The 23,601-nt window shown below is 40.2% G+C and overlaps 3 protein-coding genes across 8 annotated transcripts in view; 2 read left to right on the forward strand and 1 right to left on the reverse strand.

Moving 5' to 3' along the window:
- LOC133532716 (uncharacterized) overlaps positions 1–4,628 on the forward strand; it is a 65,213-nt gene extending 60,585 nt beyond the window's left edge. For both annotated transcript variants that reach the window (XM_061871487.1, XM_061871488.1), the window contains one exon: positions 977–4,628. In XM_061871487.1, coding sequence (XP_061727471.1) covers positions 977–3,840 — 2,864 coding nt within the window. In that variant the 3' untranslated portion in view covers positions 3,841–4,628. The remainder of the gene's footprint in view (positions 1–976) is intronic.
- A 1,759-nt stretch (positions 4,629–6,387) lies between these two features.
- Positions 6,388–12,539, reverse strand: LOC133532719 (zinc finger protein OZF-like). 2 transcript variants are annotated; one of them, XM_061871494.1, is made up of 4 exons: positions 12,329–12,539; positions 10,439–10,747; positions 9,121–9,390; positions 6,388–8,040 (listed from the first exon to the last, which is right to left on the reverse strand). In XM_061871494.1, the coding sequence occupies exons 1-4, from the start codon at positions 12,396–12,398 to the stop codon at positions 6,824–6,826; spliced, it is 1,866 nt and encodes a 621-aa protein (XP_061727478.1). In that variant the 5' UTR covers positions 12,399–12,539; the 3' UTR covers positions 6,388–6,823. The 2 variants fall into 2 exon arrangements, with proteins under 2 accessions (XP_061727478.1, XP_061727479.1); XM_061871495.1 differs by lacking the exon at positions 10,439–10,747.
- A 44-nt stretch (positions 12,540–12,583) lies between these two features.
- LOC133532717 (zinc finger protein 501-like) lies at positions 12,584–22,175 on the forward strand. Of its 4 annotated transcripts, none has more exons than XM_061871489.1 (6): positions 12,584–13,094; positions 15,042–15,167; positions 16,391–16,558; positions 17,010–18,026; positions 20,262–20,390; positions 20,688–22,175. In XM_061871489.1, the coding sequence occupies exons 1-6, from the start codon at positions 13,046–13,048 to the stop codon at positions 21,578–21,580; spliced, it is 2,382 nt and encodes a 793-aa protein (XP_061727473.1). In that variant the 5' UTR covers positions 12,584–13,045; the 3' UTR covers positions 21,581–22,175. The 4 variants fall into 4 exon arrangements, with proteins under 4 accessions (XP_061727473.1, XP_061727475.1, XP_061727476.1 ...); XM_061871491.1 differs by having other exon boundaries at positions 20,627–20,733; XM_061871492.1 differs by lacking the exon at positions 17,010–18,026.
- Positions 22,176–23,601: the final 1,426 nt, after the last annotated feature.

Raw genomic sequence — 23,601 nt, forward strand, 5'->3', positions numbered from 1 at the left:
GCTGTCAAAGGTTTGCATAGATGGCGCCATCATAGCTTGCCCCTGTCTCTAGTTTTGTTCTATGAGATTTGGCTTAAAGTAATGGAATCCAGGTCACAAAATTCCAAAAAAAAAAACAAGAATTTGACACAATTCTAGGGATTGACAGGGCAAGCTATGATGGCGCCATCTGTTTAATACTTCGACCGGCCAACCCCATGCGGTATTTCCGGACCCATACGGCCTTCAATAAAAGCGCGTACTCTTACCTGAAAGGCCGGCATTTCGGGGTTGGTCCCATAGTAAAAGTTACTCAGTATGACCTATATATTTACCCCGTAAATATTATTTCATTAATTGTAGGTGGAAATATAATAGTACTGGGTAGCCAACATGCCAATCGTTTAAGCTCCGAAGCGAACGAAACGCAACTGTCACTGTCGCACTAATATGGGTGATCGACCGTGATCGTGTCGTTCGTCACGGAGTGAAAATTATCATCTTGGCTACGCATTCTGATCTTTCGCAAACTCAAGGCGCGTTTTATGTTATAAAACTAACGTGTCTATCGAATTGGTGTAAATCATATTTCTGTAATATGTGCATAGGCGTAGGCGTGTACAGGCAGGAGGCAGCTGCCCCCCCTCCCCCGTCACCCCCATGGAGTTCAAATTTTATGTACAATGTATGCCCCTCTGTGGCGTCGCCCCCTCCCCCCCAGGCCTCCGGCAATATCAACTGAGTCAGTCTTGAATATGTGCCATATGCCCATGCAGCACATTCTGATATCGACGTAGAATTTAATTCGTACATCTTACAGTAATGCCCATTCTTTTCTGCTTAGCGCTAAGATTGATTGGTAGAGAATGCCTCATGGCATCCTTTGTATATTTAGTTTTTTTGTAATAAAATTTAAATTAATAATTTTAAAGGTTTGTAATTTTACCAATAAAAACGCTATTAAATCCAATTAACCTTCTATTTTATGTATTTCCAGGTCTCCAGCTCCCAGCGCCCGTGTTCCAACAGCAGGACTTCCAGAACAACATCTTCGACACCCCACCCGGCGCCTACGGACCCCCTCAGCCCATCGTGTTCCCCAGCCAGGGCTACGAGGGCCCCCCACCCCCCGTACGCAAGCCTCAGCCCATCTACGGACCACCCAAGCAGACCTACGGACCCCCTAAACAAATATACGGACCCCCCAAACCCGTCTACGGGCCCCCTAAGAAAACTTACGGTCCCCCGAAGCAGAGTCCACCAAAACAAATATACGGAGCACCTTTCAAACCACCGAAAATTCAATTCCCTAAGCCAGTTTATGGCGTCCCGAAACAAATGTACGGACCCCCTAAGCCCATATATGGACCACCTAAATTACAGACTAATTATGGCGCCCCAGTAAACACCATACACTTACCGGCCTTACCTGAACTTCCACCGATCAATTTGCCACAGAACTTTGGCACAGGAATCGGAAACATCGATTTACCCGCGACAATTTACGGAACCCCCATCCCATCCTTACCTTTAGACCTGAAACCGAATTTCCCCATCCCTTCTGACACATATGGCCCCCCTGGACACTCCATCGGCCCTATAGGACCTAATGAGCAAGTCGTGGTTCAAGATATCGGTAACATCGGGCATTATGGTCCTCCGCAACCTGATCCAAACCCAAGGCCACCGCATCCAGGTATCCCCGCCCCACCTACACCCCCTCATGTGCTCTACGATGGATGGAAGCCGATTCCTGGAGTCTCCAAGCCTGTGATTGAAAATCTGGACATTCATATCGGAGACCAATACGGCCCGCCCCCGCCAGCACCCGTCCAAGAAGTTCATTTGAATTTAGATGATCATTCACTCCCAAGCGTAAACGCAGGACACTCTTTCTCTGGAGCTCAAATATCTACAGGCTACTCCAACGTACATCAGGATATCTTAGCAAATATTGATTTAAATGCTATCGTCGGCGGAGATTCTAATCACATTGACCAATCAAAGACGGTGTTTGAAGCGCATTATACTGAACCAAGCCAAGATCTTGGTGTTCAGAGTCTACCGCTAGCGCAGACCAAGCCGTTTGATACATACGGCGCTCCACCTGTGGAGTCCCTATCAGGAGGATCGTATCCTGCGTCTATTAGACAACAGGGCGCCAAAGGCTTAGTTCCGCCTTCTGGTGTTTATGGCGTACCACCTGGAAGCCAATACGGAGCGCCCCCACGCCCACCCCCAGCTAATCTCCCGATCCCCTACGGTAGTCACTCAGGCGGCGGACATACAGGCGGCAGTTCTCCTCGACACCCAATCAAATTCAGGGATTCCGTCCCTGACGGACTGTTCCAGAACATTGGGCAAACTACCCGCGTGAAAGATGCGCATAACATTGACCACATCAAACAAGGACCGGCGTATCTTCCCCCACCTGTCAGAGAAGTGAAGGATGCGAATCATCAGATTGGTAACTTTGGTATTGGAAACCTGGCTTTGTCCATCGAGCCTTCGAGCCTTTACAGTCTTCCTCACGCTGGCAACCCTATCAACTTCCAACAACAAGTACAGCAACCTAACAGTCTGTATGGCTCTCCGATCGACTCTTACTCAGCACCTCTCGGAACTATAGCGGACCATACAGCTTCAGGCTCTAATACGAATACAGTAACGGCTTCTTTAGACGGTACGATATTGGCCAATCTTTCAAACTTGGACGCGGCCGCCATTTTAAAACACTGTCCTTATCACGAAGCTATTCTTAAAGCGGCTCAATTGGGGGAGAAGATTCCTTCAGAGTTAGCATCCAGCTACGTCGCCAGTTTGAGCTCTTTAGGATCAACATTGTCTAAAAGCCAGCAGACTTTAATATCCCCTTCGAACGGCTTCAACACTCCTGCGGCTGGAAGCGAGTCAGTCTCATACAATTCTAAAGACCTAGACGCTGCCTCTCACACATTAGTTCAAACGATTCTACCGAGCAATAACATAAAGACTGAAAAGACGGAAAAAACAAGCATACAGAAAGGAAAATCTATAAAAGACGAGTCTGGAAAGCATAGTTACAAACACGAAGGTCTTCAGCAGCAAATCTTACAAACGTCTGAGAAAATAAAGAACTTGAGTGAAGAAACTAAACAACTGCAACAGAAAATTGTATCGACAAGCCAAAGCTTGAGCCAGGTCAATGGACAAATATCACAATTCGGGCAAAGAGAAAAGAGCAAAGGCAACAGCTATTCATACCAAATACAGTCTTCCGCTGACCACAATGGCAAAGGACAACCTTCGATACCTCACGAGCAATTACTATCTGAAGGTCTTTTGCAAAGTATCTTGCAAGCCATCGAGCAACCTCCACAGAAACCTAGACAAGTAAAGGTCCAAAACCAGAACATCAATTTTGAACAAGCCAGCACTTTAGATTTAGCAAACTTAGACGCCGGAGGCCTTATTTTGCCTGCTGGCTATGAACCTATCGATAGAACCAAAGAAAAAGAGAAAACACAAGAGAAACCGGTAACTATTGATCAAGAAATACAGAGCACTAACAAGGATATCAAAGAGATATTGAACAGTGAAATAATACACAGACACAGAGGTGACATTCCGCATACAGAATGCGATTTAAGAGCTGATAACTCAGTGACTCACACCATCGTAGTGCCACCGCCAAACGTTGATAAAGTAGCGCCAGTTGAAGAAATCGATGACAACGATGTAGCCATATATTTTGATGAAAAAACCGAAGTAACTGAAAAACAGGAGCCAGTCACTGAAATCTCAGTAGCAACGAGCATAAGTGAAGGCGAGTATGAAAAGGAGCCCGAGTTCGGCGATAAAATTGAGAAGAAACAATCGTAGGAAATATTTGGAGAATCTAGTCTGTAAAACAGTGAGTTACTTAAAGCATTCATAAGATAATCTTTCATAGAAAATATGGAAGGTTTTTGCTAATAAAACAAGCAAATTGAATTTGACCATAAAATACAATGTAATAATGTCACGTTCGCATAAAGCTAGGACCAATTTTTTGTGATTTTGATGCCATAATACGGAAACTAACTTTTGGCTCAGTGGCAGGATGAAGTCACGTAATTCTGATTGGTCATACCTTTCTAAATTATTTACTTTAATAGTTTAATAGTTTAGTTCAACAGTCACAAGCGGCTCACTGGGATCTTAAAATGCCATCTCTATTTGCTAATTTCTAAATATTCCTTTCTAAAAGTAAGTTATTTAGAAAATATTTAACAAAATATCATTTCCGTAAGGATATATTTAGAAATGAGCAACTCTAATCGTAAAAGGTGTCATAAAAGACTGATTCGACATCTTTTTTGAAACAAACGATTTTAAATGTAACGAATTTAATTTAAATTATTTATAATAACGCCATCTATTGGAGATCTGAGAAAACTTCACCGTTTAAAAGCTCTATTTTCTTTAGAACTTTGTAAACTGCTTGAGATTTCTCAGATCAAACTTATTTAACTATCATTATTTATATCTTTAATCTTAATTGTAATTTTAATTATAAGCAATTCAGTATTTTCTTGTTTCTCCACTATTTATTGATCTTTGGTAAGTGGATTTCTGTATGTACGGTAGTACAAATGTATTTCTTTAAGATAAATAAAATGTACAGTACATTGATTGTTTTAATTTTCTTGCTTCGTACAAAAATTTGTTCTCGTCGCACTTAAGGGATCACTTCGATCTTGCAAATCGGTTAAATACGTTTTCTCAGACGCCATTTAACGTAGATACCTACCTAAAATTTGGAACAGGAATACTACTCCCACTAACAACACTGTGAATAACTCAAAACCTCTTATCCATTTAGGGGTTAAAAGGCTTAAGCTGAATTTATTTACCATTTGTAAGAATCGTGTGGCTTAACCATTAGAAAACCTGCAATAAAATTGGGTTATTCCCACTGGTAAACATTAAGTTGTTACCAGTGGTAAAATCCCAGTAGTCCACCAACTTTGGGATTTTTTCCCAGTAGTTACTACTGGTAAAATGTGGGAATTTTTTTCCCAGTAGTTACCACTGGTAAAAGGTGGGAATTTTTTTCCCAGTAGTTACCACTGGTAAAAGGTGGGAATTTTTTTCCCAGTAGTTACCACCAACATTTTGTTAGAGTTCAATACTTGTAAAACAGTATAAATTAGTGTTTTATTGGTAATTTCTTATTTTAATTTTGATCTGATTAGTAACGTTAGGTAATTTATTGTATCGTTACGAATATAAAGTTTACACAAAACAATGTATCTACAAAATGTTGCCATAGGCATCGACGGTCACATATAAGTATGTGAAATACAAATCTACGGTTTATAATGATCGATGCATTAGAATATGTACAGCCCGACCAGTAAAATATGATCTTGTCAAGAGGCCGCTGTTATTCTCATGTATATCATGACAGTTCTGCCCGCGTAGCCAACGTTACAATCGTTAACGCTCCGTGGCGTAGTCATCTCTCTCTATCACTCTTCCTTATTAGTGCGACTGTGACAGTTGTTCGCCACTGAGCGTGAAAGATATGCACGTTGGCTACACGGGCAGTTTAGTATGAAAAAAATAGTTGCAGTGAAATTCCGCAACATGGCGCGTGATCATATAACTGGTCAGGCTTAAGATACTTCTTGTTCTTCCTCGCGTTGTTGCCACGGCTCATGGGAGCCTGGGGACCACTGGGCAACTAATCCCTAGAATGGGCGAAGGCTCTAGTTTTTACAAAAGCCGTTGCCATATGATCTTCCAACCCAGAGGTTAAAATAGGCCTTATTAAGATTAATCCTGTTTCCTCACGATGTTTTCCTTCGTCGAAAAGCGACTGGTAAATATCACATTATATTTTGTACTTGTCAAAATGACAGATTAAGACAAACGATTAATGGATAATTGAGTTAATTGACGCTTGTAGCGCATTTATGAATAATGTCATATAAAAGATTTTTTGGATATTAATTGAATAAGAAGGGCGCGGACGCGGCAGGGCCAGACGGAGATGGCGGACGACTTGCGATATTTTTCTCAACGACTGGCCGGAGGAGGCACTAAATCGGGGGTTGTGGAAGACTAGAGGAGAGGCCTTTGGCCAGCAGTGGGTTCTAGTCTCGAAAGGATACTTACTTGATAATACGTTCTTTCGTCGTACTCAAAACAGTTTTTCGACAAACTGCCAGATGGTTCCAAACACCATATCTAGTTTAGTTTTATTTGTTATTTTTTTGAGACATGTCATTTCTATATCGTAAAATGGAACACATTAATTAGCGACAGTAGGTAGGGTAGTTTTTTCGAATATTTTTGACGGTTATAAAAGCCAGTTCAAGGTAGATGGCTTCGATGGCTGCTCATGGTCGTATGCGCTAGCGCATGCGATACGACGCACGTGAAAAATAAGAAATACGTAAAAACTGTCGATTTGTGTGCTAACCCTCACCGGAGCCACTGCAGCATCAGCTCGCCAATCAAGAGTTTCGGTACCGACAAAGCTGTTCGTCGTGCAGAGACCCGGTGAGTTGTCTTCCGATCTGTTTGCTTTCACTGGCATAGAATGTTAAATTTATCGTTGTCCAAAACAATTTCCCTATTCGAGGGCGATTGTCCTCTACCAACGGAACATTCGAAAAATTGTCCTTAGGCGTATTACACATTTCAGTTCAAATATATTTATTTCACTAAGATTATAAATCACTTAAACGAGAAACAAACAACATTTTAGTAATAACACAAATTACAAGTAATCCATAAACGAACAAGTAATTTTTAGTAACATATTTATTTATATTACTCAAATGTACCTTATTACAATAATTCAGAAACAATGTTTTTAATCGATGTTTACACACTTGTGGCTCACCAAACCGCTACGGTTAGTGAACCTCTTCTCACACGTCTCGCATGAGAATGGTTTTTCGCCTGTGTGAATCCTTTCATGATTTATTAATGTATTCCGTTGCGAAAAGCTTCTTTTACATATATCACATGTATATGGCTTTTCCCCGGTGTGTACACGCTCGTGGCAAAGCAAAAGGCAACGGCGGGCGAACGTCTTCTTACACGTCTCGCATGAAAATGGTCTCTCACCCGTGTGAGTGCGTGCGTGAACCTTTAAAGCATTCAGCTGTGAAAACTCTTTCATACATATACCGCAGGAGTAAGGTTTTTCACCGGTGTGAATCCGTAAATGACTTTTTAAAGAGCTCTTATCAATAAAGCTATCTTTACATACTTCGCAGGAATAAGGTTTCTCCCCGCTGTGAATACGCTCGTGAACCTTTAAATGGCTGCTGTGAGCAAACTTCTTGTCGCACGTTCCACAAGAGTATGGCTTCTCCCCTGTGTGGATCCGTTCATGATTTTTCAATGTAGTACGCTGAGTAAACGTCTCGTTACAAACTCCACAAGAATACGGCTTTTCCCCGGTATGGATACGCTCGTGTGTCTTCAAATGACTGCGGTGTGCAAACTTTTTTTCACAAAATTCGCAGGAATAAGGTTTCTCACCTGTGTGACTTCGTTGGTGTATTTTTAAATTACTACGTTTTGAAAACTCTTTATAACATATACTGCATGAGTGTGGTTTTTCTCCTTTATGAATTTTTTCATGACTGTTTAATGTACTTCGCTTAGTGAACCTCTTTTCGCACACGCTGCAGAAATAGGGCTTTTCACCGGTATGTTTTAGTTTGTGATTCTTCAAATTATCCAGACTAGTGAAACTCTCGTCACACAATGTGCACGCGTATGGTTTCTCCCCGGTGTGTGTTCGTTCATGTATCTTTAATCCGCTTTTGTGTGCAAACTGTTTGACACACGAGCTACAGGAGTAAGGTTTGGCACCGGTATGGACGCGTTCGTGTTTCACTAAAGTGTCGTGTATTGCGAATTGTTTTTTACATGTTTTGCATGAGAAAGGTTTTTCTTTCGTGTGTGTTCGCATATGTATTTTTAAGTCGCTCGGATGCTTGCACACTCTCATGCAGATGTGGCACTCGCGTGGGGCTCCACTCGCGCTCGCGACGACCAGCGCGCCTTCTGTAGTCGCTGTAACAAAACACGGGTGTCAAGCCAACTATGCAGTCTAGCCTCAAAACATTGTTGCTACGTGAGGGATATAACCAGAACATATGCAATGTGACGAAATTAAATAGTATTATACAATCGTGATATAATAGAAAGCTTTTCAGTCGAGTAACGAAGCTTGCTGAGTTGCCTAAGTATGGTACGAGATTGAAAAGCTTGATTATATCACTATTGTACAAAATACTTTTTCTGCGAGTAATTTAAAATAATACTTTTTTTACTATAAAACCTAAATAATTAATGAAAATTGGTAAGTATCTCAGTAGACAAAAATGTAGTACAAGAGACAAACGCGCGACTCTGCATGATCCCGCGCCGCGCACCCGTTTATATTTTTAATAGTTGATTACAGCGTATCGAAATGAATCTTATAGTTGAGTTGGACCCCATACATGAAAAGTACGCAATTATAGTTTGGTATACGAAATATTAATTCAACCATTACAAACATCTTTCTTTCTTTCTTTCAAAACGCACATTTTAAAATGGCTGACAACATACGGTTGACTGGAAGAGATCCCTTATAGGGATAAGTTCGCCTTTGTACATTGAACGAATGAATGAATGAAAACATTTATTTCATGTAACTAACATTATTATTCTTTCCTTTTATTGTATCTTTACCTGTCCCTTATATACAATAAAGTGTTTACATACATACATACAAAAAACAACATGCGTAATTTAGTCGGGTCCATTGTCGCCCACCAAGCATTGGTGTACATCTGCCATATTGACATGGCACTCAATACATATTACAACCAGGCAGAAATGAAAAGCGAGACTACGACAAGGACAAATATAATAGCGATTTCTCTGCTACTCCGTAACTCCATCTCAACCATTGTTGTTAATAAGTCTTCTTAAATAAAAACACAATTTCCAGAAATAATGCTATTTTTACTTGCGATATCTCTTATGACAGAGATTACACACATTCTAGCGGCAACAGTGACAACCGGTAGGTTACCAGTATAAGAATAGAATACATCACAGTTGTGAAGATAGAGATGAAACTGTAATGGTGCGCGTGTTACTAACCTTTAGCTGTAGATTGAGCGCGCGTCTGCACGCCTGAAGGACCCAGCACGAGCTCTTCCTGCACCTCGTGCCCCGAATACAGCTCCTCCATGTCTTTCTTCATGCGCACAGCTTTCTGTAGGCTTGCATCATATTTATCCTCTTGTAAGTCAATCTTTTGTAAATCAATGACTTCCTGTTTGACATCTTTAATATCTTCATGTTGGTTAATAACATCTTGTTTCACATTATCTTCATCACACGGGTTGATGAACTCTTGTTTCATGTGAGCTGTAAAAAATGAGGAGCCGCTTGACTTTTTAGAAGCTTTTATTTAATTTGCCCTCTTAGTATGTGTGTATGTTTGTGTGGGTCAAATATTGGAAGCTAAATTTGACCCACTTCCGGGTTTCAGAATGAGCTGAAATTTTGCATACTTCTGTAAATCAGATGGCAATGCAATATTATGATGACAGAGCTGATCTGATGATGGATACCAATAGGTGGCTATGGGCCACTCAGTGACAAAACAACGTGACCTAATTGTGTTTGAGGAAGATAAACTTGCTAGATGAGTATTAGTTGCCTGTGGAAAGAAAAGTACATTCAGCGTACATTCAAGCTTGAACCAAAAATGAGACTTTGCCTCCTTGTGTGTGTTCTACCGCTTGTACAATGGGCTGTGCTCTGAAGAATTGTTTGACATGATGCCAACGGCCGCTTTCTATCACCGCACCGCTCGCCGTCGGCAGGGTGTTCATCCTCACACCCTAGAACCTAAATGGTCGTGTACTGTGCGGTATTTTCTCCCGCGGACGCTTCGGCTGTGGAATGAGCTCCCTGCCGAGGTTTTCCCGAGGGGCTACAGTATGGGGTTCAAAAAAGGAGTGTACAGGTTTTTAAAGGGTCGGCAACGCGCATGTAATGCCTCTGGTGTTGCAGGCGTCCATAGGCTACGGTGACTGCTTACCATCAGGCGGGCCGTATGCTTGTTTGCCACCGTCCTGGTATTAAAAAAAAAAATGATGGGTTGAGTTGAGCTGATTGACGTTTATTCATAATTTCCTATACAGAAACAAATATACATAAAGCATTTTACATTCCTAGCATTTCTCCCTTTTAAATATGCTATCGGGGACTTTTACTATGCTATGGGACCAACCCCGGAATCGGGAAAGAAAATTGTCTGTTACATACATTTTGGCTAGCTTGATGTTCAGATTTTCTATGGGAGAGAATTTTTTTTCTCGCGTTTTCAGATTTCCTATGTCATAAATTAATTAGAAATCTTATTATTCTAAAATTAGCACAACATACTACTGACTAGAATTACACTTACTCGATAGAATTTTGGGTTTGATTGTTGGTTCTGCTTTCATGTCAGTGATCATCGTCGTGTCAATAAGTTCATCATGCGAGACTTCTTTCTTCATGTCGTCTTTCTTCATCTTACCAACCTCTTGTTCTATATCAATGACTAACTTCACATCAACAACCTCGTTTCTCAAGTATTTGACCTGTAGGTCATTGACATCCTTCATGAGACTATCCTTCGCCTTCATGTCAATATAAAGTTCCTGTTGATCAATAACCTCCTCCTTAATGCGCGGTGTGTTGGTCTTCAGTGATTCAGCTGCAGAGATAAGCCCTGAAAAGACACAGGTTATCCAGGCATTGAGAATATAGTAGGATAGGGCACGGGAAGGTCTACACCTTGGACTTTCTCTGATTAAATCGCGGAAATCCTGAAGAAAGGCCAGGTCAGGAGCACCCTAAGCCAGCGAGCGTGTATAAGGAAAGTTATGAAAACGAATGTTTGTATGTATAGTTTATGTCAACCACAATGACGTGCAGATTTGTCTAATCTAACCTTTACCAATATGACATTAATACATTATTAATATTTATTATTTATTTATTTATGAAAGTACCCACCATACTTATTGTATGCAGAAAGTCATGGGCAGAATTTATTATCAAAATAATATAAGATGGGCACTGGGCACTATAATAAGCAATCACAGCATAATAGATTATAGATCACAGGTACTAGACGTCATAAGATTGCGCCTATTTTGCGTGATGGGTTGCACTACTTATGCCAACTCAACAATACCAAAAAGCCTAGCAAACCCTTGATGTTCCCGACGACTTCTGGGAGAGACCCTAACAAACGGAGGTCTTATTACAGCGTGGCAATTCAATTTAGTTTTCGCACATGCTTTAATACATTTTATATATTTAGTAAAACTTTTATAGCAAAAGAGCTATAAAGTTGATTGATTTAATGTCAACGTTTGTCTTTTCTGCTTGTGTGTCTTTCTTAAAGGGGCCACTGATTGCCAGTTCGCCGGACGATATCGGCCAGGTTTCCTTTCTAAATAGGAGGCAGGGTAGTGCCGAGCGAGCGAATGATCACACGATGTTCTCGCGCGTAACTCGCGTCATTCTCAAATTACTCTAATTTACAACTGAATGTACGGGGTCGGTTGGCAACTCTAGTTACAACCGAAGTGGCTATATCCACATGAATCTTGTACTAAATGACATCCGCTGGCTGTGCCCTACCACACAAAGCGAGATGACATTCACAATGCCCATACCTCTCTTTCGGACGTACTTTCAGGACGTACCCGGGTCCAAAGTAAAGTAATAAATTAAATCCACTGTACTATCAAAATATGGTATTTAGCATGTATACTTACTAACCATAATAAGGGCTGATTTAGACGGCGCGCGAACTCGTATGCGATTTTAGTTACATTGAGGATTATTGGTTACATCCAATTCAGCCGACTAATCAAACACCGCAATGGAAAGAAACTCGTATGTGAGTTCTCACACCGTCTAAATGAGCCTTAAGTGTGGTGTGTACGTATACACAATCAAAACTCGCAGCACGTCACTTAATCTGAGATGTCATGTCCAACTGTACCGAAATATCGAAAGCTCATATAAACAATGCCGGATTTAGAGGTCTGGAGGCCTCGGGCAATAAAGTAGTGGAGGCCCCCTGGCCCCAAATTTTTTCCAAATAAAATGGTAAATTTACCGAATTCTCTATTGTGGGGGGCCCCTCTTTTGTGGAGGCCCGGGGCAGTAGCCCCGGTTGCCCTCCCCTAAATCCGGCCCTGCATATAAACAAGTAAACCACCATACCTCGTTTTTAATAGAAGTTATAATAAATAATTAATCAATACGATATGCATAGGGCCTGCGTGCGACTCACCATGCGGGGATGGCGAGCAAGCGGCCGGTGCGTCCCATAAGGGCTCTGTTTTCACATACACTGTATCCATTGCAGATAGATTACTTGGACTGCAAGTACTATAACAATTTAACAACACAATATACAATATTAATGCACAAAAACGGCTCCGCGAAGATAATAATAACAGAACTGACAGCAGACTGACACAGATTTTTTATTTTTTATCATTTCATGGCCATGGATTCTAGTCCTTCAGTCAACACTGACAATTGAGAGGAACTACCAAAAAAATGGCCTCAATAAATAGCTTGTTTTCTGAAAACAATATAATGCAATATCAAAAGTCAAAAAATAATTTATTTTTCATTCATACTATGAAACTTAATGTTTTTTTTATTTAATTTAGTAATGTTACTAGCATGTTACTAGTTTTATGCTGGTCATAATCATTCGATCATATGTCAAACGTCACGTCACTGCCACCTGTCAATGTCAATGCTGTCCTTTAGCGTGGTCACGTGATGTGATGGTATTATGAGCTTAGGAGTATAAATCGATGATGAAAAGCTGTATTTCGTTCTATTCTATATTGTTTAGTCCAAATATCAAAGATCTACAATGTGCAGTAACCAAATAATTTGCGGCTATAAAAGAAAGCATTCCATCGACGCCATATTTGGATGGGATGTGAGCACAGAATAAGCGAGGGTCTCAACTCAACTCTAGTCAATAATTATGGAGTCTAGTGAACTGCAAACCGTGTGGGTGAAGACGGAGGTAAACGGTGAGTCTTCTAAGCACGTTGACTTATTCATTAATTTATTTCTTCATTCATTCATTTATTTCTTTAACGATAATACATTTTTCTACTCCATTACATCTGGTTGTGAATATGACTGCCAGTGTCGCCAGTGATATCTTCGTAAGCTCAAGAAGGCTTGTGCTGTGGGTAATCAGACAACGATTTATATAATATATAAATGCTCAAATACATAGAAAACACCCAAGACTCAGGAACAAAATTAAATATACAAATAAACACCCTTACCTATATTTGAACCCAGAACCATCGGCTTCATAGGCATGGTCTCTACCCACTAGGCCAGAATGGTTGTCCAAACAAATATAGTACAAATGTTGTAATTTTTTTAAATTCCAACTTCTAGCCAAAGATCTACAAACCAGATTTACTTTTGAATAGGTGTTTACTTTTATTTATCTTTTTAGGTGTTTGCTGCTGTGTTAGAGAAACAATTGTGTGCATACATATAGACATGCATACATACAGTCATGCATATTTGCCGGAGGGGTAGGCAGAGACCATGGATTTCCACGTTCACTTCCTTCATTTTCATAACATTCCTCATATATACTCATCAGTTTAGGCTGCTCTTGACCTAGCCTTTCGTATTTTAATTTTTTATTTATTTTATATTTGCAGACAATCTTACACAGATTGACGTAGCCCCAAACTAAGCAAAACTTGTACTTGTACTAGGTGACATTATACATATGTATATAGATTAATATATATACATAGAAAACATCCACAACTTAGGAACAAATATTTGTGAAAAACATACAAATAAATGTCAATAGCCGGGTCCACACAGAGCAAGCATACGCGCGAGGCAATTTCCTCGCGCACAAAACAAAACAGCCAGTGTAGACGTGCCTCGGCCGAGGCAGAGCGCACATTTTCCTCGGGCGAGCGCGACCTTGGCCGAGCCGCTCGGTGTCGGTTTTTCGGCATGCTAAAAGGCGCCTCAGTCGTTTGCCGCGCGCTGATCGGGACGTGTTTGTTTGGTGCGCGTGGGTATTTTGTTCCGTACATCAAATTGGAAAATATGAATGAAGACCAATGTTGCAAATTAAATTAATATACTTTTACGTAGCAAATACATGATATGGTATGCTAGAGATCCCAACTATATGAATAGGGGAATTGGAGAGGATTGATGTTTAACTTGATTGTAAATTTAATAAATAGACGGAGTGGTGTACGAATTTTCCATCGCTAAATGTCGCTGCGCGGGAGGGAAGCACCATCTCCCTGAAAGTGATATTATGATATTTGTGTCTTGCCATTTCTTTTACGTGTAATTGTGAACATAACAAGTCGAATCACTACTTTTTTTTATACGTTTAAAATTCGTCTTACTCCATTTTCTAACCTCAAAAGAGCCGATTTCCGTATCATGATTGGTTTTATAGATTTGTTCCACCCAATATCTCCTGCAACTTGTTAGTTTGTTCTTTTCGATTGCTTTGAAAAGCAAAATAAAACATACACGAGCCACGGCAGTGAATATGTGCAGCACCATTTTGAACAGCTGACTGAGGGACGCCATCTTGCCGAGCAAATTAGCTCGGCTGAGGCAAAAGTGACACGAGCACGCGGTCGCGCGAGGCCCGTCGTTTTCCGCGCGAGGAAATTTCCTCGCGAGGCTGCTCGCTCTGTGTGGACCTGCCTATTTACAAATAATTGCCCAGATATTCATCATTATATATTAGATACACCTTTCACGTCACCACCTTCGTATCCCTTCTCACCCCGCGAGCACCCCTACGCTACAATAGGTATTTTCTTTAAAACATTTTTGTACAGAGAAGCGAGCGTCGGAAAATGTTCTGACGGAAGAAAACATATGCATCAGTGCCCATAATTAATAAATTTCCCTTGCAGACGTTTTGTACTGTGGCTTTAGCTTGCGCTTTGGTTTGTTGACAGATGTCACAGAAGCAGAAGCCTCGGAGGCCACTGTGGGTGTTAAACTAGAACCCATGGCGGAGGGCTTAAGCGAATCAAACATGCCCAATGTCCTTCAGCCTCACGACCTGGTGTTCACAGAACACAGTAAGTTTTTTTTTATACTACGTCGGTGGCAAACAATCATACCCGCCTGATGGTAAGCAGTCTCCGGAGCAGCCTTACTCGCCGGCAGGAACACAACACTATGAGTAGGGTCTAGTGTTATTTGGCTGCGGTTTTCTGTAAGGTATTACGTCCACTGGCTGTGCCCTACCACACAAAGCGAGATGACATTCACAATGCCCATACCTCTCTTATCGCTAAAGGTGATCTCTTAACTAGCTTACCTCTTTTAACTGGCTCTTGTCTTTAAATTCTACTAACCGATTTTTTTTATGATGGCAAGCAGACAACACAGCCTATGGGAGTTTGCATACTGTTCGACCTTGGCCCAAAGGCGGTTGAAATTCGCTTACGGGTTATGGCTATGGACGGTAGAGAAAGGACGACAATCTCTTTTAGCAGAACTGTTGCAAAAGTGACCAGCTTTCAGCTTTAAATAATAGTTCCTAATCTCTCCGGTGGCGCTAGGTAGGCTCATGGATTACATGAACCATAGAGATACGAGTATAATAATATAGAGACGAAATGGGGGAGGGGCAACAAATAACCCGATAATACCCAATACCGATAAACCCGAACGTATGTTGTTTTTGGTATGTGGACAAGAATGTTAATTTTGTCGCGTTGCGTATGTCCTGTCCCTCACGGGCGCACGCGTATAGCACATCTATATAAAATACTAGGTCTATGACATTTTGTTTCGGTGTATTGTGGCGCCACCTATTTAATGTTCTTTTATGGAAACTTTTCATACATAAAGATTTTGCTCCTTTTTCTACACTTCATGGTTATGGCGTCACTCGTGCATGCACAAGATGCTGATTCGATTCGAGCATTGGTCACTTTTTCGTATATGATTTCGATGGAACAATAATACCGGTTATCCGTTAACTGTAAAAAATATAAACAAAAATATAATGGCCATAAATAAGTTACGAGTTTTTTTTTTAATGTTTACGATCTCTGCTCACGATCAGCTGCAAAATGAAACTAGCACGTGCACTTGCCATGTCAGCCGAAATACTAAAGTCTATAATGTTCCGAGACAAACCGATCTGAGGCATTCGTGTTGTGTCTTTCTAGCTCTAGCATTTCTGCTTGTGTTCCGTCTCATTCTCGCAATCAAAGCGCCGCCACTACCGACGGCGGCTCCCCTATACAAGTAGTGTTTAAATTTACAAATAACACAGTTCTGTTGTTACCAGTGTGCATCAAGGTCGAAGCGGAGTTTGAAAAGGACGAGGAGGGAGAGGACGCAAGTGGAAACGAGGCAGGCCCGTGCGAGAACGAGGCAGGCCCGTGTGAGAACGAGGCAGGCCCGTGCGAAAACGAGGCTTGTGAGAACCAGACGGCAGAAGAAGGTGAACCGCAAGGTAGTCCATACCCTCTCTTTTACTATTTATGTATCCCACATCTAGTGACTTTTTTTTTTGTTTTTTGAGCATAATTCAAATTTTTTGTTGAATGATGTAATGAATGATGAACTTCTTTTTTTTTCTTATGTATATAAGCTACAATAGCTGCATGCAAATTACAACAAAAAGACATTTTTGAATAGCCATATTTGTGTCCCACTTCTGAGTAATGGCCTCCCCTTTCTTCCGCGACTCATCACTACGAAATGATAGCAAAAAAATACTTCAGGAGCTCCAAGGTCAGGGACCTTTTATAATAATATGACACACAAAACTAATAGAGAACTACGTACAGAATCCTCACATCCAAAACAGATGTAGAAAACGAATAACCTTGGCCCATCTGCAAAGCATGAGTCGTGAGCAGAGCCCGAACAACAGAGTGAAATACCCTGGCGTTTTGTTCCAGGGGAAGATTCCCGCTCTACCGAGGCACCTGTCCGACATAAACGTGCCACTCCCAACTCGGACAGATATAAATGCGAATGTGGCAAACAATTCAAGCAATTGAGCAACTTAAAGGAACATAGACGAATACACACCGGGGAGAAGCCGTACGCCTGCAACATGTGCGAGCAGCGCTTCGCTAAACAGAACTCGTTGAAGAACCACGAGCTACTTCATACTGGGGAGAAGCCGTACGCATGCGGAAACTGTGATAAGCGTTTCAGGCTTTCGGGTACTTTGAAGAAACATGAACGTCTACATACGGGAGAAAAGCCGTATTCGTGCAAAATATGTCAGAAAGCGTTTACACAGTTGGTCGGTTTGAAAAGACATGAACGAGTCCATTTAGAAGAAAGCGTCGCTACTCCCCTTCCACATCTGTGCCAAGTGTGTGATAAACGATTCTCGGCCCCGAGCGAATTAACCAGGCATCAGCGTGTTCACACCGGGGAAAAGCCGTACTGGTGCGATATTTGCCAAAAAAGGTTTGCACAATTAGTTGCGCTAAAACAACATAAAAGAACTCACACTGGGGAGAAACCATACACATGCGAAACGTGTAATAAGGGATTCGGAGATTTAAGAGTTTTAAAAGATCACGAACGAACGCACACGGGAGAGAAACCGTATTCCTGTCAAACATGTAAAAAGGAGTTTGCACGATTGAGCACTTTGAAGAAACATGAGCAAATCCATACTGGTGAAAAAAGATTTTCTTGCGATATATGTAGGAAAGAGTTTCGGCAATCCGGTGCGCTCAGCCAGCATATACGAATACACACGGGGGAGAAGCCGTACACGTGTAAAACGTGTCAAAAAGATTTTCCACGAATGGATGCTTTAAAGAGACATGAAAGAATACACACTGGTGAAAAGCGATATTCTTGCGGAGTATGCAAGAAGGAGTTCACGGATTCTGGTAATTTAAGGAAACACGAAAGGGTTCACACTGGTGATAAACCGTATCCATGTGCAATATGTAAGAAAGTGTATAGAGAATTAGGCAGTTTAAAGAAACATACCCGAACACATGCAGTTTAAACCAATAGTTGATTCCTTACATTTCAAAAGTATAATATATATTATCGTTTTATTGTACGGGTACTTCTCAACCTGCCTTTGCTAGTTCAGGAAATGAATGCTTGAGTTATGTATTAATATATTTCAATATTATCAAAAAAAAATGTTTATCATATAAAAAATCTTAATTAATGAGTTACTCTTTCTTTGCAAAATCCATTGCGAGTCCGCAGCAAGCTCGGCCGAATTTTACCTTCATATACAAACGAGAATTCGTTCTCGTTTTATAACTACGTGCTGGATTGTGATACAACTTTGCACATACAATCACATGAGGTATATCTATGCCTGTAATAAGTTTATATAGCTCCAGCTTATTAAAAAAACGAGAAAGAGCAAATTAAATATGTTAAAACGAGTCACTCACGTATTTTAAGTCGAAAACATGTCGAGCGTTTTCGACTTAATATACGTGAGTGACCCGTTTTAACATATTGAATGTCTGTGTCGCACGAAAGTTTTGTTATTAAAATTGAGAAATAGCAAAAACAAGTTTTGTATGAACAAATTAAATTCGCTGTATTTTTAGGGTTCCGTACCCAAAGGTACGTTTGTTTACCTATATAACAACACCTTCCTTAATTGTACTTACGTATTTACTACACATTAAGAATGCAGTTGAGCGGAGGATGCATGTGCACCACGCGTAAACTTCTTTTAACAAGTTTCAGTGGTGTATCTTACTTTATAGATTTAGATTTATTTATTTTCATAACGATAAATTACAGTATAAATTATTCTTATGTTAATGTATATGAATTTACATTATGATCGTCAATGATTTGGCATGCAAACATATAATTATAAAACGTCAATAATAATTATCAAAAAAAAAACAAATTCGAAATAAAAAACCGTCAAATTAAAAACTACGAAACAAAGGAAACAGGAAACTAAAAAGAAATAATGGGTACATGTCAAACTAAATATTCAGTAGATATCACATAATGATCGTCATTAAAACTAAGAGCAGTAATAATAATATTCTAGAACAAATGTCATCTTAAATCAATTTTACATAAACTGTAATGTTAGACAATTATTATAATTTTAATTCCATGTATTCATCCACTGAATATAATGGGTTTTCCAATAAAATATAATATATATATATATATATATATATATATATATATAATATAATATATATACACATATATATATATATACAGGGCGTCCCAAGACTATGGGACATCAAGGGAAAGTACCTTAACTATCGTAGATAGGATATTTTGCTGAAAGAAGACTTTATTTTATTTTTAAAAGTAAGTAATATTGCATTCAAAGAATTCCTAAAAGGAAAATAGCTTATTTTTTCTGGGAATTAAACCGAATCTTGAAATTTTAATCAAAAAATTTTACTCTTTTGTGATATCATATTTCTGAGATGACTTATTTTTTATGCATTCTTTCCATTGGCATCATAAAAATACAGATGTGTTTTTTTTTCACATTTGAGTCGGTTCGATTTCCAGACAAAGTAATTTTTTTTTTAATCTTTGAATGTAGTATTACTCAGTTTTGAAAATAAAATAAAGTCTCCTTTTAGCAAAATATCGTATGTCTTATATTTAAGGTACTTTCCCTTGATGTCCCATAGTCTTGGGACGCCCTGTATATATACAGGGTGATTCATGAGACGTGAGCTGGACTAAGCCTACACAATCAGTAAATGTTAATGAATCGTTCACCATCATATTTAAGTAAAACAATCACGCTTTTTATCTGTTATTAAACTTTTTCTTAAGGACAAATTTGATTATCTACAATCATGGACACCCTACAACACTTAATTAAGAAAGATAAAACCTCTTTAACCGTTATGACAGCACTTTGATTATGAAGAAAATAAAATGTCACACTTGAGTGAGATATGATTTTATAAAAGTAACCAGACTCCGATGACACTCAATTTGTCACTTATTATGGATAAAACAAAGAGGGTGACCATAAATATCGTAAATAAAATAAAACTCTTTTTTTTGAACAGTAAAAATTAAATTAACGTTAATCTTACAAATACTGGTACGAAACAGTTGCTGATAATTTACCGAATATGCAGGCTTGATCCTGCTCACGTCTCCTGAATCATCCTGTATATTAGTTAAATAAATAATGCCTACTCGATTGACAGTGTGCATCAAGGTGGAAGTGGAGTTCGTAGACCACGAACGCGTCGCGCCCGAGCGGGCAGGCGGGAGCGAGACAGCAGCTTGTGAGAAGGAGACTACGCAGGCTACGTTTGATGTCAAAGATGCGCAAGGTAAATTCATAAACTTATAAGAAAAGAGCGCACCCCCATCTTAAATGCCCACAACGCACTTGCAACCCCTCTGGTGTTACAGCTGCCCATCATCAGGTGATTCATCTGCGTCTTACTATATCATAAAAATACACGTAACACATTATTTCAACGCATACAAGTACCTACAAAACTCCCACGATACTGAGAATACATGTAGGATCGTATCTAGTATAATTTCAAAATATTTTTTTTAGGGTCTGCTTACTAGATTATCTATACTACTGTCCCATATGAGAAGAGAACTGGTTGTTTCAGAGGAAGAACACCATCGTGAGGCTCAAACCTCTGCAGTTGCAGAAAAACGTCACCATTGTGGCACCTGTCAAAAGAAATTTTGGTCTTCGGGCGAACTGAAAAGGCACCAGCGGATTCATAGTGGCGAGAAACCATACACGTGCGACATTTGTCAAAAAACGTTTGCGCACCTGAACTCCTTAAAGTTTCATACGAAAACTCACACCGGTGAAAAACCTTACCCCTGCGCTATATGTGATAGACGGTTCGCGCAATTGTGCCAACTGAAGAAACACGAACGCAGTCACACGGGTGAGAAACCGTTTTCCTGCAGAATCTGTGGTAAGCAATTCACGCAAGCGGATCATCTCAAGACGCATGAGAGAATACACTCTGGTGAGAGACCTTATGTATGTGAAATATGTCAAAAGCGTTTTACACAATCAAGCGCGTTGAATTTGCATAAACGTAATATCCACACTACAGAATCGTATCACTGTGATAAATGTATAAGAAAGTTTGCGCAATTAGATGAGTTGAAAGAACATGAAAAGGTTCATACGGATGAAAAGAGGTTTTCCTGTGAAATTTGCAGAAAAAAATTTAAGCAAACATGTCAATTGAATATCCATATCCGAAGTCACACCGGTGAGAAGCCCTATGACTGCGAAACGTGTGAAAGAAAATTCGCACGTTTAGAATATTTGAAGAGACACGAAGAACGAGTACACAAAGGAGAAAAACCGTATTCCTGTGAAGTATGTAAAATGGCGTTTTCAGATTCGGGAAATTTGAAGAAACATGAGCGCGTTCACACTGGTGAGAAACCATACTCGTGCGATATGTGTAGCAAAGTGTTTGCAGCGTCGGGTAGCTTAAAACACCATAAACGAACTCACACAGAAATAATTTAAAAATGTGATACTGGACTGGTGTCTGGTTATTCTGTTCTTAATATATTAATACTGACCTAGTCTTAATAGACTGGACTGTTATACGAATAGATAAAACTGCCGGTTAACTGCTGGTGAGTAATGTTGCCAGAGATCAACGGGGGGAAGGGAGGGTCGGCAACGCGTTGCAGGCGCACATAGGCTACGGAGACTGCTTATCATCAGGCGGGCCGTATGCTTGTTTGCCACCGACGTAGTATTTAAAAAAAGAGTTTGCATATATATTTACCCAACAGACAGATTTACTGTGTTGATTTTAAAAGGTAATAGACCTAACTACTTATAAATTATTTCTAGCTGTAAGATTTAGAGATACGATAAAATTAATTATTCTAGTCAACAAATTTTAACACTAATAAGTTTTTTATGTTTTGTAGAACTGTATTTTTTTTCTACGTAATGTATTTATGTATACATATAAAAAAGGGGTGATTAAGGCTTGATTGAAAATAAGGCTTGGCAAAAAAAAACCCTAACTTCGCCGTTGGTGCCCAACTTCGCCCAAGTAAATTCTTAGAATAATAATGTTACCTAAAATAAATGTGTAATAAGTTCATACCATGTATTATTTCTACTACATTACCAAGAAAAAGGTATCCCTTGAATTTAAATTACTTAGAGCTGCGTAAAGCTGGTTAATAAGTAAAACAAAAATTAAAATCAGTCAACTAAATTTCGCCGCTGGCACTTCCTGACCATTATTTACCCGACTGCGTCAGGAGGGTAATGTTTTCGAGCGTATGTATGTATGTCCATTTCGTTGGCACGCCCTACAGCCCAAACGGCCGGCCTTTTTTTGACATATGAGGTGTTGAATTGGCGTCGCTGCATAATTGCGCCAACATTGGCCACTCCACACTAGTGTCATCCGAGTGTCGGCGTCTAGTCAGCGCTATGGAAAATGGCGTCGCAGCGCAGTTGCGCCAACATTGGCCACTCCACACTAGTGTCATCCGAGTGTCGGCGTCTAGTCAGCGCTATGGAAAATGGCGTCGCAGCGCAGTTGCGCCAACATTGGCCACTCCACACTAGCGTCTTCCGAGCGTTGGCGTCTAGTCAGCGCTATGGAAAATGGAGTCGCTACGCAGTTGCGCCAACGTTGCGTCGAGCAGCAGCTATAGAGTTGAATAGACGCCGACGCTCGGGAGACGCTAGTGTGCGGTGGCTCATAGCATAAGTAGGCATCGTAAAACCCACTAGTCCGAAATATGGTCCATAATTACCTTAAATGTCTTGGTTCAGGTGTGATTAACATTAGACCAAGCTAAGTTGGCAGCGAACTTAGGTTTACCAGATACGAATTTTGAATTACCTGACAAAAATCCTGATTTGTAAAAAAAATCCTAGCTCATATCGGTGAGCGTAAATTCCTGACATGGCCGCATTACTGCCGTCCAGTCCGGTCCTAACTGCTACCGAGCGAGGTTGTGTGCTTATCGCAACGCGTGGGGTCATTGAACTCACGAGTCGAGTTGTTCGTTATGGGTTCAAATACGAATACGTGTCTTGTGAAATGTACTCAGTGCAATATCGTGATAAATGAGGTGTTGACGTTTATTAGAAATAAAATTGACGTAATGAACGATGAAAGTTTAATACAAATTTGCACTTCGGCGTTTGATGAGGGTGAGATCAAGAATGCAAAAACCTTACTCTTTCAAGCGGTGCCAAACAGTGACCGTCTGATTACAAGGAAAAGTAAAGGAAAGTCAACAAGAGACTTGGAGGATATTGTAAAACTCTTAAGAAAAGCTAATCTGGATAGCTTGCCCATCTTTGTTGCAAAGGACCTGCATCGTCTTCCCCCAGTATATTTCGACCACATAGACTGTACTCGCCTGCTCAAAGATATTCTCGTCCTGCAGCAAGAAATTGCCTACATTAAGGAAAACTATGCAACACGTGAACAAGTACAAAGTGCAGTAAACGAGGTTGAAAATATCAAGAAAGTTTGCAGTCTTCGTGAATCAGGTACAGAGCAT

This window comes from Cydia pomonella, chromosome 27, assembly GCF_033807575.1.
Source record: "Cydia pomonella isolate Wapato2018A chromosome 27, ilCydPomo1, whole genome shotgun sequence".
NCBI classification, from domain to species: Eukaryota; Metazoa; Arthropoda; class Insecta; order Lepidoptera; family Tortricidae; genus Cydia; species Cydia pomonella.